The sequence below is a fragment of the Dromiciops gliroides genome, chromosome 4 (assembly GCF_019393635.1).
Source record: "Dromiciops gliroides isolate mDroGli1 chromosome 4, mDroGli1.pri, whole genome shotgun sequence".
NCBI lineage: Eukaryota > Metazoa > Chordata > Mammalia > Microbiotheria > Microbiotheriidae > Dromiciops > Dromiciops gliroides.
The window spans coordinates 264370811-264389325 of record NC_057864.1 but is presented as its reverse complement, the minus strand read 5'-3'; the positions used below and the strand labels follow the sequence as shown (position 1 = coordinate 264389325).

Here is an 18515-nt window from a genome sequence, read left to right as displayed (position 1 = left end):
GAAGTCAAAAGTATCTATAGTCATATAAAAAATGCCATAAATCATTATTGATTAAAGAATGGCAAATTCAAACAACTCTATGGTACCACCCACACCTAGCAGAAATGACAAATGCTTGAGGGAATGAAGGGAAACAGGTACATTAATGAACTATTGTGGTGGCATAGTGAACTGGTCCAACCATTCTGGAGAAAAATTTGGAACTAGGTCCAAATGGATATAAAACTGTGCATACACTTTCACCTGGCAATACAACTCTACCAGTTCTATACCCTAAAGAGATTAAAGGAAAAGGAAAATAAAATATATGTACAGAAATATTTATATCAGCTCTTTTTATGGTGGCAAAGAATTTTAAATCAAGGCAGATGCTCACGAACAAGGAAATGGCTAAATAAGTTGTGGCACATGATTGCAATGGAGTACTATTGTGCTGTGGGAAAATGACAAGGGAGTTGGTTTCAGAAAAACCTGGCCAGACCTATATGAACTGATGGAAAATGAAGTGAGATCATTGTGTACAGTAACAGCAATGCTGTAAGAACGATTAACTGTGAAAGACATGCTACTCTGATCAACACAATGATTCAAGGTAATTCCAAAGGACTCTTTATATTTTAAAAAAAGATGCTATCCATCGCAAAAGAGAGATCTGATGGACTCCTGAATGCAAAGAGAAGTTTAATTTTCTCAATTTCTTAATTTTTCTTGCAAAATAGCTAATGTGCAAATGTTTTTGCATAATTTCATATGTATGACTGATATCATATTGCAAAATGTATACTCAAAATTGTAATTCAAAATTCAAAAAGAACTTTAAAACTAAAAAAATAACATTTGAAAAATAATTAAATGAACTGTTGGTGGAGGTGTGAATTGGTTCAACCATACTGAAGAATATTTGGAACTATTAAGTATAAAACTAGAGAGTTTAAAAGAAAAAGGGAAAGAAACTATACATACAAATTTAATGATAGCAAAGGATTGGAAACTGAGGGGACTGCGTATAAATCGGGGAATGGCTGAAGTTGTGGCACATGATTGTGATAAGTATACTATTGTGCTGTCAGAAATGACAAAGGAAGTGGTTTCAGAAAAACTTGGCAAGACCTAAGCAAAACGATACAAAATTGAGAAGAACCAGAAAAACATTGTGCACAATAACAGCAATATTGTTTTATGATCAACTGTGAAAGACTTGGCTACTCTGATCAACAAAATGATCCAAGATAATTCCAAAAAACTCATGGTGAAAAACACCATCTACCTCCAGAGAGAGAACTGATGGATTGATTGCAAGTTGTAGTAAAAATTTTCTCACTTTATTTTTCTTGCCTTTTTTTGTTGCTATTGCAATATAGCTATTATGGAAATGTTTTGCATGGTTTCAAATGTATAATTGATATCATATTGCTTGGCTTCTCAATGAGTAGGGAGAAACAAGAGAGGGAGGGACAGAATTTGGAACTCAAAATTTTAAAAAAATATTACAAATATTTTCTTTTAAAAAAGAGACAAATTAAAAAACAAGAAAGAGAAATATCACCTAAATTCTTAGTGGAACTAGAAGTCAACAGCCTACTGCCTCAATGGTAGAAAGAAGATTATTACCAGGAAAGGAAAAAGAAGCAGTTTTTAAAAAAGATTTAATTCTTTATTAAATAACAGGACACTTGGAGGTTTTTAAAAATAGTACAACTAGGGGAAAAGAAAACTATGTAATTACTAATACAAAGCATGTTGTCAACATAACTTTGAAATTGCTATATAACATAAAAGTTTCATGCATTTCCCTTGCAATTTCAAATGAAAAAAACATGTGCCACTATACAATTAATTATTATTTACTAAAAATTCATAAATACATTTGAATTTGTAGACTTCTAAGTTGAGACTATTTAAGCTTAAAAAGTAGAGTATCAGATAAACAATAAACAAATATTTATTATGCGGCTATGTTCCTGACACTACGCTAGGCACTGAGTATGTTAGTACAACGAATGAAGTAATTCCTCCTTCTCACAAGCTCACATTCTAATGGAATGGGGGAAACAAGCACATATAAATACAAAGTTAACATATACAAAGTAGACAAAAAAAGATAGTTTTGGGATAACACTTGAAATGGGGGAGAATCAGCAAAGGCTTCATGTAGATGATGGTGCCTGAGCTGCAAACTAAGAGAACAGACTGAAACAGGAGTAAGGAGGGAGTGCATTCTAAGCATGTCAGAGGGTTGATGCAAAGGCTTAGGGACAGGTGACAGTATTATGTGTAACATACAGAGAAAACCAGTTTGGCTGAACTGAAGAGTGTGGGAGGGGGATTAATATCCAAGGAAGATCAAAAGATAGGGTGGGGTCAGGTTGTAGAAGGTTTCAAAAGATAAAAAGAAAAGTTTATATTTTATCCTAGAGGCAACAGGAAACCATTACATAGGAATTAGAACTAGGAAAGAAAAGAATTGAGTACAATTCCTTACTTTACAGAAGAAATCGAAGGAAGATTTTAAAGGACTTTGGCAGGGTAGTAAATAGAGGCAGGATTGAAATGTAGATCATTTGACTGCGATTTGAGTACTCTTTTTATGTATGCCTGGGGGAGATGGAGAGGGAGAGGAAGCACATGTATGAATGCCTGTGTGTATGATGTGAGCAAAAGCATTTAAGAAATAAACAAGGTGGGGGTGATGATGTTCATATGAAGCACATTCAACTGATGCATTTTTACAAATGTTGACTGTGACTGTATCATTTTAAAACATAATTTAAACAAATACATAAATCTGGCAGCTTCCCATAATTCAATGACAATGCAACAACATATTTTTGAAAACATGCTGACAAAATATATGTGCTTTAACTGAAGAATCAATTAGTCAACCAAAAACACTTTACTTACTGGAAAGTCTTTATCTTGTTCATGTATTTGAATAGCAAAGTTGTCTGGAAACACTCCTTCTTTACCATTAAGTTCACCTTTCCACCATCCTACTTCTCCAGTGTCCTAAAATTAAAGTAAAGAATACTTATTACTCAGGAAAATAATAACTGGTTGAACTGAACTGAAAAAAATATAGACAGCTTAATAATTCCGTACTTTTATTCAATTCTATCAGGTTTTTACAAACAATTGAATATATCCTGCACAGAAAATTTTCAGATCTGCAACATTCTAAAAAATTATTGGTATTACTATAGTTAATACATATGTCATAACTAAAATAAGTTGTTTGTTTCCTTGGTTTTTAATAGGGCAAATGACAATAAATTCACCAGACTAAGAGAAATCACTGCCTAGTCAAGTTAAAAAGTGTTGCCCTAAAAACAAAGTTTGATCTAGTTTCTATTATTTCAATTACTAAAATATTTCCCAAGATCAATGTTCAAGAACATTTTTTAAATGTAGGAATTAGAACTATTAAGTAGCTTTAACAATTTAAAAGACCTGTCTTCCTCTAAAGTCTCTTTTAAGTTTAAAATTCTAAAAAATCCTAGAACAGAAGTCATTTACAAATCGCAGTTTTCTTCACTTTCCCAATTCGTAATCAGTTCTCCATGATACTCACGACCTAAAACATTTCAAGTAGATGGGAAAAAGATACTTAAAAAGGAACAGAAATATTTGAAAAATAGTTTAAAAGACGGTGTATTTGAAGATGCTTACTCCCAATATACTATGTTAATAGCATTCCTGTTCACTACACATAATCCATTCTTTTAGGCAAGTGATACTTTAAATGGCTTAGCAACAATTGGAGTAGGAAAGAAAATGGGAAATAAAACAATATATAAATAATACATAAAACACCAGAGGAAGCAATACAACAAATTGAATAAGCAAACATTCAACAGGAGTAGTTTATTCTTAAAAGTCCATTAATTTTACCATTTTAGCTTTTGAATGTACTAATAATAGCTAACAACTATATGTCACTTTAAGATACAAAAAGTGTTACAGAAACATTACTTGATTGGGACCTCAAAAAAAGAGGTTGCAACAATTACTATAAATCCTCATTTTACAGGTAAAGAAGTTATGGATATTAGCTTAAGGTTAAGTGACTTATTCATGATCATAGCTATGTTGGGCATAACATTCTGATTTAAGTCTCGACTGACTTCAAGCCCAGCAGCCTTTTCACTACACCTTGTTATTTTTCATTTCAATGACACAACTAGCATGTTTTATACATATACACACACACACACACACACACGTATATGTATGTATATGTATGAATGTGTTCTAACAATTGGAACGACGCCACCTGCTGGAGACTTACTGTAGGAAAGCTCTGCCATGAGAAGGCATCTGAGGGCAAGCCATAGGGCTTTTCTTTGGTGTCAGGAAGTGATGTTTGCTTGTGGAAGGAAGAAGGGGCAAGGCTGGCTCTCTAGCTCTCTTTCGTCAGGACTCTGGTGGAGAGTAGAGCTAAAAATGCACTCTCCCTTTGATAGATGAATTTAGGCCTTTCTCTCTCTCTTCACCAAATTCTTATTCTCCTTTTTAAATGCTTAAAAGTCTAAACTCTTGCTAAAGTTTCTAATTTATTGGCGACTACTCATTAGATATTTTAGACAGACTAGCTAGAATTTTAGCCCCTTACAGAGTATAGGAGCTATACAATGCTGTGTAGGCCAGAAGGGGAGATATGTAATATTAAAGGAAAACTTTTCATTTATTTACCATTAATTACTACCCATAAAATATAAGAAAGATGATGTATAAGAAATCTAATACAATGAAGACAAATCCAAATATTGTATTTTCACTTCCCCAATTCGTAAATCAAAACCATTGGAAAGGCACCAAAATTGGGAATGGCTAGGAGGAGACAATAAATAAAACTTAGGATTTCTGACTAGACTATTATATAATACATTAAATACAATAATACATTTAAGAGGTTTTGATGATAGCAATCAAGGGAGACAATACTAATGTTACCTAACAAGTTAAAAATAGATCTAAGAAAATTAAACTTCTAAAGAATTGGATCACTGAAAGACTAGGAGAGCATGCTTTCAATGCTGTGGGCATCACTGAGAAATATTAATAGTTAATTATCTAGATGATAATTAAAAAACATATGAAAGCATGTCAACCTAATTCTTTTGCAACAAAATGCAAATACACTGAAGTGTGTGGTAATGATTCAATTCATAATTGCCATTATCTACTTGCCTAAAAACTTGTTTTAAAAATAAGCTAAGACAAATAATAAGCACAAAAATTATAACTATACATAGCAAAGTTGAATGGTTCAAATTTGCTCCTTTTTGATGTTATATCTTGTACATATACCTCCTTGTGGCACAATCTCTGCCAAGGAGTAGATCCTAAAGAATGGCATGATTATTTTACACTACTGAGTTTATGTTCTGAATACACAGAAGCATATTCTACAGAAAATTATGTACCCTAGCTCAAAGTCAACCACAGAACTCTAAAATATAGATGTAGAGAAATTAACGGAGGCAACGATGTACATGAAGCAGATGAGAAAAGACAGCCATTAAATTCAATCTTTTGGATTTGGTGTCTAGTAAGCAAAGGGGAATAGCACTAGGTATTAATAGACAAGTGCATAGTATGAGAGAAATAATTCTTGGTTTTTTTGTTTGTTTTGTTTTGTTTTAGTGAGGCAATTGGGGTGAAGTGACTTGCCCAGGATCACACAGCTAGTAAGTAAGTGTTAAGTGTCTGAGGCCGGATTTGAACTCAGGTCCTCCTGACTCCAGGGCCGGTGCTCTATCCACTGTGCCATCTAGCTGCCCCGAGAGAAATAATTCTATTGGAAACTAAAAGCAATTTCATGAGTCAACAGTTGGATAAGAAGTTTAAATCTTTGGTAAAAGTGATCAGAGATTATGGAGTCAAAAGAGATAAGATGAAAGCAGAGTATTCTGGAAACAGTGCAAAGGAAAGGATGAGAAAAGTAGGTAAGTATTTAGTGTATGAAAACATAAGGGAGACTATTAAAAGGATACTGCTATGAGGGGGAATAGAGTCTTAAAAAACAGAAAGTTGTTTATAATGGTAAATTATCTTCCTTTGATAGTGGTATTAGAGGGTACAGTGCTGAAGAAGTGATGAGAGGTAGCAAAAATAGGTAATAAGAACTTTGGGTGAAGTCACAGGCAGATTAGACAATAGATACAAATGAATAAGAACAAAGGGTACTGCAAAAGAAAATAAAACACAAAAACAGACTAAAGGAGAGATAAAACTATGAAATGATATAACAGAGAAAAGTAAATCTATAGGACAATTTTCTTTCATAGAAAAGAAATTTAATGACTCCCCCAGCAAACTCAACAATACATGAAGTGGTCTTACAACTGCCTAAAAAGATGAATTTCACATAATTTAAAAATTCACTTCAAGAAATACTGGCATTCACCCCCTTTATAGATGACTTTAGGAATGCTTCTCTTAAACAAGACATGAATGACATACAGGGACCATGTTTATTCTGATTAAAGGAAAATAATTGCCTCAAAGCACCAAATATAGATTGGTAAAAAGGCTTAGCTCTGCTTTAGATGGCTGCTTTGTATCAATCAAGAGTAAGGCAGTCAAAATCCAGAATACAGATAAAGTCCACAATATGAAGAAATTCCACAATATTAGGAAACAAAAAATGTTAATTGTTCCATTATAACATAGTTTGTTCAATTCATTATAATTCATTCAATCTTTCTTTTAAAAAAAAAAAAAGCTAGAAATGGTGAGGAACACTGGGTCTCCCTATCACATCCAAATATGAGATACAGCAGTCTAATAGTGGGCCCGATCCAATCTGGCCAGCATGGGAGCTCTGGTCTACTGTTTCCAACATGAGTTGGTTCATCTTTCCTAGGGCAGCCTAGTGCCTTGCCCTCCACTCCTACTCCTGGTGACTCACCATATTGAAACCATGTAAGGACTCTAAATCAGTTTAACCTATTGCAGATCATAATTCCTGACCTTATGCTATCCACGAGCCTCAGTTTCTTTAGGATAACAGGCACATACCACGAAGCCATTATTTCTTTTAAGTATTGTGAATTTCAGAAAGATTCGTTTAAAATTAAGAAATTATCTAAAGCCAAATACGAATAGTATTTCCATTCTTCATGACTTTGGATTAAGACCACCACAGCTATCAGATTCTATCAGTAACCAACTGTGTTAATAAAAGATCATCAGTTCAGTTTAGTCATTTTTTTACTTGTGTCTGACTCTTTCTGACCCCATTTGGAGGCTCCTTTCTTTTTTTCCTTTTTTTTTTTATTATTATTGATTGATTGATTGATTGATTGCAGGGCAATGAGGGTTAAGTGACTTGCTTAGGGTCAGATAGCTATTAAGTGTCAAGTGTCTGAGGCCAGATTTGAACTCAGGTCCTCCTGAATCCACGGCTGGTGCTTTATCCACTGCGCCACTTAGATGTCCCCTCTCTTCCACCTTTTTGATTAAATGTTCAACTTTCTATAGTTGAAATGTACATTAACATGATAAATAATAGCATGTAATAAAAGCAAGGGAAAGTCCATAGTATTCTAAGAAATTTGAGAACAGGGAAAGCACTGTCAGCTGGAGTATACAGGGAACATGAAGAAGATAGAACCTGAATTGGGTCTTGAAGAAAAGGCAGTTTCAATCAGCTAATAGAAGAGGGGAGTTTATTCCAGGAATGTGTGTGCAAAAGTCAGACAAGAACAGGCAACAAGAACAGTCTAGTCTATTTGGAATGGTGGTACATGAAAAGCATTAATGCAACATGTATAATTGTTATCTAATTGCCCACTGTCTCGGGGAGAAAAGGAAGGAAGGCTAGAATTTGGAACTCAAAACTTTAAATTAAAATATTTATTAATTTTTTTTTTGGTTTGGTTTTTTGGGTTTTTTTTGCAGGGCAATGGGGGTTAAGTGACTTGCCCAGGGTCACACAGCTAGTAAGTGTCAAGTGTCTGAGGCCAGATTTGAACTCAGGTCCTCCTGAATCCAGGACCAGTGCTTTATCCACTGCGCCACCTAGCTGCCCCCTATTAATTTTTAAAATAAAGAGTAGCAGTCCAAGTTAAGGTTGGAAAATTATACTGGAATTAGTAGCCCTAGCTTTGAAGGGCAGAATTAGGAATTTGTACAAAGCAAGCAAAATAAGTAAGAGGCTAATGTTCAGTTGAGAACTACTGAAGCAAAATGTTCCCACTCTATGCTTTGTTTGTTTGTTTGTTTGTTTTGAGAGGCAATTAGGGGTTAAGTGACTTGCCCAGGGTCACACAGCCAGTAAGTGTCAAATGTCTAAGGCCGGCTTTGAACTCAGGCCCTCCTGAATCCAGGGCCCGTGTTTTATCCACTGCGCCACCTAGCTGCCCCCTGCACTCTATGGAGATGGCACAAATATGAGAGGAAATGCAGGCGACAAAGTCAATAGGACTTAGAAACTGACTAATGAAAAGAAGGGGGAAGGAGTAGCTAGGTGGCGCAGCGGATAAAGCACCAGCCCTGGATTCAGGAGGACCTGAGCTCAAATCCAGCCTCAGACACTTGACACTTGCTAGCTGTGTCACCCTGGGCAAGTCACTTAACCCTCACTGCCCTGGCCCCCACCGCCACCCCCCCCCAAAAAAAGAAGGGGGAAAGCAGAAAGGTTAAGTAAAATATCATAGGTTTTGAACCTGGGTTATTGGAAGGATTGTGGTACCACCAATATTAATAAAGAAGTCAGATAGAAAAGCAAATAAAAGGGATAAATTTGATTGGTTTGGGATATGGAAAGTTTAAGATAACAATAGAACATTGAGGTAAACATATATATTGGGCAGTTGAAATGTAGAATAAGAACTCAAGGTAGAGGTGAAAAGTGGAGATTATGGGTATCATCCATATAAAGGCAATCACTAAAACCATAGGAATGGATGAGATTACTAAGGCAGATGGGAGAGAAGAAAAGGGAGAAGGAAGGAGAAGGAAAATTTATTAAGCACTTACTATGTTTCCAGGTACCATACAAAACACTGGGGATACAAATGACAAATCCCTGCCCTCAAGGAGCTTATATTCTCTAATAGGAAGAGGGACAGGAAGGAGAGTCTATTTGCCCAGATCCAAGAATGGAATCCAAATTTCCTATGAATAGGAAATGTGAATGCTGGCTGGAGTAAGGAAATGCAATTTGGAATTGATGAACAGGAAGTGAGGGAAACTGGTTTCAGGCAACAAAAGGTGGAAAGTTCATCAACTGGAGTCTAAAGTGGTTTCAGGAATGTAGTCCAAAGGTCTCACAGGATGAAAGTGAGAAAGATGGCCTGAGTGGAGGTCCCATGGTTTCCTCAAAGAACCATAAACCATTTGGTAAAATGTCACCAAAGCCAAAGGACAAAAGAGTTTTGAGATGGGGTGGGAATGGATCTGTCAGGAGTTAAGAGGTAAGTGGTTTAAAGAAGACAAGGAGGATCAAGTTAGATCTTCTCTTTGATCACTTGATCTAATGTTAAGAAGATCCATACTGAACTTGGAGTTCAACTGAAAAGGGCAAAGACATTCTAGAAGTGGCTAAGGAGGTAAATAAGTGAAAAGGAAATGAGGCTGTGACAGTGAGTCTTCTCTTTCTAGAAATTTAGTATTGATATACTGAAGGAAAATAGCCTGAGGAAGAAGTGAATCCAAAAAATGTTTTTGTTCTTATTGATAAATCCCGATCACACATTTGTAAATACAGGGGAAAAAACTAGTAGAGAGAGTTTGAATATACATTAGAGAGGATGTGACTGAGGACAGAGACAAGATGGTGGAGGAAAGAAAGAATGTGATTGAAAAAACAATGTCATGAAAGACATGACAGACAGAAGGGATGACATCAAGATAAAAATAGAGAAGTTTAGCCATGAGGAAAGAAGGAACAGATAAAGACAAAAAGGATTTGGAGGGGCAATAAGAAAAGAATACAAAAGATCACACATTTTAGACGTTGAAGGGAATTGGTCCAACTGGTGCAACTCACTTACTTGAAGAAACTAACGTCGAAAGGGAGTCTAAACAACCTGATCAGGGTCATCAAAATATTAATTGGCAGATTTGGCACTTGAACCCAAATTTTTTCATTCCAAATCCACTAACCCTTCAACTACACTATGTAGACTCACCAGTTAACCTGGGAGAGAAGGTCTCTTGAAAGTAAGGGATTAAGAAAAAAGGTTTAGGGGCAGCTAGGTGGTGCAGTGGATAGAGCACTGGCCCTGGATTCAGGAGGACCTGAGTTCAAATCCAGTCTCAGACACTTGTCACTTAATAGCTGTGTGACCCTGGACAAGTCACTTAACCCTCACTGCCCCCCCCCAAAAAAAGAAAAAAAGTTTAAGAAAGCAACTGTGTAGGGAGATCCAAGAGAAAATTAATCAAAGATTGCCAAAAAACAAAGAATTTCCAATTGAAGGGAAAGCACATTTATTTGTACTGAATTAGTGAGAATGACCCAGCAATTTCCTCTTTGTATCAGATTTCAAAATGAAAGGGTCTTCTGAGGTAATTTAATCCAAAACTCCCCATTTGAGAGATTAGATAACAAAAATTTAAGAGAGAATACAGGGGGAAGCTAGGTGGCACAGTGGATAAAGCACCAGCCCTGGATTCAGGAGGACCTGAGTTCAAATCCGGCCTCAGACTTTTGACATTTACTAACTGTGTGACCCTGGGCAAGTCACTTAACCCTCCTGAGAGAGAGAGAGAGAGAGAGAGAGAGAGAGAGAGAGAGAGAGAGAGAGAGAGAATACAACTTGCTCAAGAGTACGCAAATAGTAATTGCCAGAAATTTATTCACACTCAGGTCATCTGACTCTAAACCTAGCACTATTCTCAATTATACCACACATAAAGAGAATAAGGAGACAAGAGAATAGGGAAAAATCAAGGCACCAAAGACTATGATCAAGGTCAAGAACAGATTTAGGATGAGAACAAGAGTAGGGGAGATGAACTGACAGAACCCTGCAGTCAGAAAAAGTAATTTCAGAGTTCAAGATCTTAAAAGTAGAAAAGCTTCTAGTGATGTTGAGTGTTAAGGGTGTGACCAGGAAAACCATGCTGACTGCGTCCACTATAAATTTATTGTACATAACCTCAACTGAGCCCTTGCATGGCAAGGCAATCCTTTAATTGGGTAAGGACCTAATGAACTCACTATCCTAATTCATCATAGTGGCTCTTCCTTTTCATCTTTCCTCAAAATCCCCATAGTTCTGTCCTCCCACAATATTCACAAATGAAAACCTTGCCTCATATTTTATTGAAAAAATTGCAGCTCCCTCTTCTCCCCTCTACCCTATCTTATATCAGATGCCTTCTGACACTATCTCCTTCAGACCCCTGCCTCACAAAATGAGGTAGCCATTCTTTTTTGCAAAGGGTAACCCCTCTATTTGCACAAGTAATTCTATTCCATTCCTTCCTTCTCCATCAGACTGCCCTATCATCCCCATTTTCTTATTTCTCCTCAATCTCTGTCTACTGGCTGCTTTCCTACTGCCAACAAATATGCCCATGTCTCCCCCATCGTCAAAAACCCCAACTTGATCAATCCAGATTCACTCATTACTGCCTCATTTCTCTCCTCCCTTTTATGGCTAAATTTCTTGAGAAGGCTAGCTACAACAGGTGCCTCTGAATCCTTTCCTCTTGTTCTCTACTCTCAACAGTCTGGCTTCCAGTCTCATCATACACTTGAAATTGCTCTCTCCAAAGTTAGGAAAGAATTCTTAATTGTCAAAAGCCTTTTCTCAATCTTCATACTCCTCACTCTTTCTTATTCAATCTGTTAATCTAATCTGGTAACAAAGACTATTTATAAATTCTACTTCCCTAACTGTAATATCTCTTCCATTCTCTCCTTGAATACTGCTACTATCCTGATGCAGGCCTTCATCACCATACACCTTGATTATTGCAATAGTTTGTGGGCTGGTGTACCTGCCACAAGTCTCTCTCCATTCCAGTCCATTCTCCACTCAACTTGCAAAGTAATCTTACTAAAGTGCAGATCTGATTATATCACTTTTTTTCTCCTTATTAAACTCCAGTGGCTCCATATTACCTCCATGATCAAAATCCTATTTGGCATTCAAGGGCCTTCATAACTTGCTTCCCTTGCCTTTTCAGTCTCCAGTGACGGAGGTCTCCTTGCTATTTCTGGAACAAGACATGCATTCTCCAGTATCAGGCATTTTCATCTCCTGTGCGTGGTATGCTCTCCCGCCTCATCTCTAACTCCTGCACTTTTATTTCAATTTCCAGTTAAAAATCCCATCTTCAACAGGAAGCCTTTCTTAATTCCCCTTAATTCTAGTGCCTTCTGTTCCCTCTGCTGATTATTTCCACTTTATTCTTTACATAGCTTCATAGTTTAGATGTTATTTTCCCCATTAGATTCTTGAGCTTCTTGAGAACAAGTACTCTTTTTTATCTTTTCTTTCCCCCAATCTCCAGAACTTTGCACATTGCATATAGTAGGTACTTACTAAATATTTATTACATGCCTAGAACTCAAGCTTACATTCTATCAGGAAAGACAAGACATGATGCTACGAATTAAGTCAACATTTACTAAACACCTACTAAGTGCCAGGAAACTTGTTAAGTAAGCCCTGAGGATTAAAATAAAGGTTAAAAAAAAAAAATCAGCTCTCAAGGGATTCACAGTCTAGTGGAGGGAAACAACATCCAACCAACTCTGTGCCAATAAGATATATACACAATAAATTAGAGATAATCACAAAGGAAAGGCTTTAAAAAGGAGATCAAGAAAGATTCTTGCAGAGGGTGAGACAACAGCTTAGACTTAAAGGTAGTTGCTTCATGTTTTTACAGTCAGTGAGTAGTGATAATAATGAAAAAGAAAAAATTCAAAGGAAAAAAAGGGTGAAACATGCAGAAGAGCCATAAAGATATTTGCTGACAATATAACGGTATATTTGGAAAATCCTAGGGTCTCAGAAAAGTATAGCTATACATTCCCCACGTGACAGATGATCAAAAGACATGAAGTTTTCAAATGAAATAATCAAAGCCACCTATAGCCATATGAAAATAAAAATGCTCTGACTCACTATTGATTGGAGAGATTCAGGTCAAAACAATTCTGAGCACTACCTCATAATTATTGCACCGCATAACAGGAGAGCAGAGGAAAATGACAAATGCTGTGGGGGATATGGGAAAAATGAGACATGAATACCCTTTTGGTAAAGTTGTAAACTGATACAAACATTCTGTAGAGCAATTTGGAACTATGGCTATAAAACCAAGTTTACTCTTCGACCTAGCAATATCACTACTAGGTTGGTATCCTAAACGAGATTAAAAAAAAAAAAGTTGAATTCAAAATTGGGGTAAGGCCCATCAACTGGGGTATGGCTGAACAAATTGTGGGATGAGATTAGGATGGAACACTATTGTGCTGTGGTAAATGATGAGCAGGATGTTATCAGGAGGACTTATGAAAGAGAACTGATGGTAGCTGAATATAGACTGAAGTATAATTTTTTTGTTAGTTCTTCTTTCTAAAGTTATTTTATCTGTTTTCTTTCTCAACCTGACTAATGTGAAAATGTTTTGCATGACTGCACATGTATAACTTAGAATGACTTTCTTGAGTTCTTAAGGCAAGATTGAGAGGGAGTAAGAGAATTTGGAGAACACAGTTTTTTGTTTTTAAATCATAAGAATATTTTATTATTTTCCAGTTACATGTAAAGATAGTTTTTAACATTTTCAAAGGATTTTTCTCCCTCCCTCTCCCCTCCCCAAGACAGAAAGCAATCTGATATAGGTTATATATGTATAATCATATTAAATGTGTTTCTGCATTAGTCATATCATGAAAGAAGAATCAGAATACATGGGAAAAATCTCAAAAAAGGGGAAAAAAGACAGCCAAAAAGTAGAAGTAGTATGGTTCAATCTGCATTCAGAATCCACAGTTCTTTTTTCTGGATATGGAGAACATTTTCTATCATGAGTTCTTTGAAATTGTTTTGGATCATTGAACTGCTAAGAGCCAAGTCTATCATAGTTGATCATCACACAATGTTGCTGTTACTGTGTACAACGTTCTTTTGGTTCTGCTCATCTCACTCAACATCAGTTCATGTAAGTCCTTCCAGGTTTCTCTAAAATCTTCCTGCTCACAGTTTCTTATAGCACAATAGTATTCCATTACATTCATATACAACTTGTTTAGCCATTCCCCAATTGAAGAGCATTCCCTCACTCTCCAATTCTTTGCCACCACAAAGAGGGCTGCTAAAAATATTTTTGTACATGGGGTCCTTTTCCCTCTTCTATGATCTCTTTGGGATACAGACCTAGTATTAGTATTACTGAGTCAAATGGTATGCACAGTCCCATAGCCCTTTGGGCATAGTTCCAAATTGCTCTCCAAAATGGATGGATCAGGAACACGAAGTTTTAAAAATTGATGTGAAAATTTGTTTACACAACATATTACTTGGGGAAAATTCTAAATAGATAGATAGAACAACTTTTTTTTTTTTTTAGTGAGGCAATTGGGGTTAAGTGACTTGCCCAGGCTCACATAGCTAGTAAGTGTTAAGCGTCTGAGGCCGGATTTGAACTCAGGTACTCCTGACTCCAGGGCTGGTGCTCTATCCACTGCGCCACCTAGCTGCCCCTAGATAGAACAATTTTAAGAAATAAAATAAAATGCATACTATAAAAATCAACCCTCAAAAATCAACAGCATTTCAATAGAAATAATTATTTAAAAGTCAAATGACAAGGGAAATATCCCATTCAAAGTAATTTGCTCTTTAACCCAGAAATGGGGTAAAATATCTTACATAAAAGAAGCAAGAAAAAACTTATGGAGTAGAGGGAAAAATGGGGGAGGAAATGAGCCTTACTATCATCAGAACTGGCTCAAAGAGGGAATAACATACACACTCAAGTGGGTATAGTAATATGCCTTGCCTTGCAGGGAAGTGGGAGAGGAAGGGGATAAGGAAAGGAGGGCAGATTGGGGGAGGAGCAGTCAGAAGCAAAACATTTTTGAGGAGTAATAGGGTAAAAGAAGATAGAAAATAGAGTAAATATCATGGGGAGCGAATAGGATGGAGGGAAACACAGCAACAGTAACTGGGGGGAAAAAGTTGAAGCAGAGGCAAGAGCAATGTAAGAAGACAATGATGGTGGTGGTGGTATTTACTTTGCTGGGCTATTGTGAAGAAAATTCTTTGTCAGGTATAAGGTACCTATTGGCTATTATTGTTGCAATAATCAAACTCATGGGTGTTTTGTAAGGACATCTCTAAAGTACTACATAAATGTAGTTTACTATAAAAAAAAATGAGGAAGATGTTATTAGAAAAACCTGGAAAGACTTACATGAGTTGATGCCAAGTGAAATGTACTATATACAAAATAACAGCAATACTGTAAGATGATCTGTTGCAAAAGACATAGTTATTTTTATCAATGCAATGATCCAAGACAACTTTGAAGGACTTATGAAAAATGCAATCTATCTACAGAGAAACAACTGATGGTATCTTAATACAGATGGAAGTATATTTTGTTGTTGTTAGTTCCTTTTTCTTAAAAGTTTTTTTTGTCTGCTATGTTTTGCATGACTGCACATGTATAAATTATACTGAATTGCTTGATTTCTTAAAGGGGGGGACAGGGAGGAAGGAAGAGAATTTGGAACACAAAGTTTTAAAAACTAATTTTACAGGGGGGGAGCTAGGTGCACAGTGGATAGAGCACCGGCCCTGGATTTAGGAGTACCTGAGTTCAAATCTGGCCTCAGACACTTACCACTTACTAGCTGTGTGACCCTGGGCAAGTCACTTAACCCCAATTGCCTCCCCCCCCCAAAAAAAAACTAATGTTACAATTTGGTTTTACATGTAAGGTGGGGAAAAATTCCAAAAAAATAAATAAGGAAAAAACCCCAACAAACTACACAAAATATATAGGGAGCTACCAAGGCACACAAAATACTTTTATATAGTCAACTATAAAGTTCTCCATAAAGTAATAAAGAATAACTTAAAAAGTTGGAGGAATATTCGGTACTCATGGCTAGGCCATGCCAATATAATATATTGTGAGTGAAATTTTCCTCACCCCTTAGTTATAAGAAATTTAATATAGTTATGTGATTTAATTATGATAATAATCAGCATACTTACTGAAAAATTGTGATTTATTACATTAAGATATCTTATTTTAATTGTATTAGTAGGTTAAGTTTTTATACTATTTTTAAGAAACCACAAGTGATATGCTTGACTCAAGGTGGTCATGCAGCTCACTAGTGATATGCTTGACTAGAAGGGGTCATGCAGCAGAATTATGACCCTGTTGCCATAAGAGGACTGATAAAAGTAGTGGAAAATGCTGACATTTGTCATGTAGGCAGTTTCAATATTTCCTAAGAAGATGCTTTAATTTTAGATACTTTTAATTAGTATCGCATAGAAGCATTCAAGCTCTGTAGGGGCATAAAAACTCGTCGATTCTGTAACTTGAGGTCTTTCAGGTCCAACCCCTGACTGACCGGCTTTATTGTGGGACTGGCTCTCTCTCAATAAACCTATTTGCTTCAGCTTGGAGACTTCGTTGTTTCTATTCCTCGGTCGGACTTAGAAATTTTCCCGGCCAATATACAATACTTTCAAAGTTACTTACATTTTAATGACTAAATGAACTATCAAAAGGCTATTTTATAAAGCTCAATAAAATAACCATAAATTCATTTAGGCTAACAAATGATCTGGGGAAATGATTGGGGGCAGGGGGAGGGAGGGGAGAGACACAAAAGAAGAGTACTTACTTACAGATCTCAAACTACAATTATCAAAATTATTTGGTATTGGTTAAAAAACCAGAGAAGTCAATCAATGAAATAGACTAGATAAGGTATTTCTCAGATAAGGGTTTGGTATACAGAAACACACATGCATGTACACATTCATACATATAGGCAAACATGTATGTATATATGTGAATGTGTATGCTTGTGTATGTGTATGTATATTACATATATATATATGTATATGTGTGTATGTATATATATATATGTATGTGTATATATATATATGTGTGTGTGTGTGTGTATATATATATATATATATATAGTGTACAGGTGGGGATGGAGATGCGGCGGTGCATATACACCCACACCAAAAGATTTTCCCCAAGTAGATAAGTAGTCAAAGGCAATGAGCAAACAGTTCAAAAAGAATTGCAAATTATTAACAAGCATATGAAAGAATGTTCCAAATCACTTAAAATAAAGAAATGCCAATCAAAACACCTCTGAGATTTCAGCTTAAGACTCTGAAAATTAGCAAAGGAGAGAAATAATGGAAATAATCCATGTTGGAAGAGCTGTGGGAAGATAGGCACATTAGTGTATTGCTGATGTAGTTGTGAATCAGTATAACCATTTTGGAAAGAATCAGTGATTAAGGAAACGAAGAAACTAAAAAGTACCTAATCTTTTAACCCAGAGATTCCACTAAAAGGCTTATATCCACAAGGAACAAAAAACAAAACAAGACAAAACAAAACATCACTAGCTATAAGCCAGATCTATAAAATTCTTTATGTGATCATTATTGGCACTGCCTATCAAGAAAATATCACTGAGAAGCAACCTTTTACATAATTTAACACAACTACTGACGAAAGCAGCATTAAGCAAAGAAAGCCCATTTACCTATGGCGGCTGATAAACCATTTTCCTGCAACCAAGTGAACAAGGAGGAAGGTTCCACCAAGGGTCATTTGGCTTAGGTCACTGACTTTTTGCAAGAAAATGTTGGATATTCTGAGAGCTAGTTCCGATTTCCCCTGAGGCATTAATGTCTGAACAAGACAGTGATCATGACTCCCTTGTGAAGCTAAAACAAGGTATATATACAATTTTGTAAGACTATATGTGCTACAGAATCCACCTCAATTTGGAGGGAGGAAGGACTCCCCTCATGACTTGGGCAAGTGTATAATTTCAAGTAAGGGATTTCTAGCAGCCTGCTCCAACAAAGAAATGCTAATAATAAAAGGAATCAGGAATGAGGAACTTCTTCCCCTTTCCATGTTGCTTAACAGGATTCTGGAGATGGTGAAGTGCAGTGGCCCCAAGTTAGGAGGACCTGAGTTCAAATCAGCTTCAGACACTTGACACTTACTAGCTGTGTGACCTTGGGCAAGTCACTTTAACTCTGATCACCTCAAAGATCCAGGGCCATCTCCAGTTGTCCTAATGTATATCTTGCCACTGGAACCAGATAGCTCCGGAGAAGAGAGACTGGTGACTTTGCACAGCCCTCCCTCATTTACATCCAGTTCATTGTAAGTCATGAAATCACCTCCTGATGTCATGACTTTCTTCAAGAATGAACGACAAACTGGGGGCAGCTAGGTGCCACAGTGGATAAAGCACCAGCCCTGGATTCAGGAGGACCTGAGTTCAAATCTGGCCTCAGACACTTGACACTTACTAG

The 18515-nt window shown here is 36.4% G+C and overlaps 1 protein-coding gene across 4 annotated transcripts in view; it reads right to left on the bottom strand.

Moving 5' to 3' along the window:
- The window catches only part of LOC122756294 (CD2 associated protein), a 156332-nt gene that overhangs the window by 41123 nt on the left and 96694 nt on the right, over positions 1–18515 (bottom strand). For all 4 annotated transcript variants that reach the window (XM_044005503.1, XM_044005506.1, XM_044005505.1 and 1 more), the window contains one exon: positions 2902–3006. In XM_044005503.1, coding sequence (XP_043861438.1) covers positions 2902–3006 — 105 coding nt within the window. The remainder of the gene's footprint in view (positions 1–2901; positions 3007–18515) is intronic.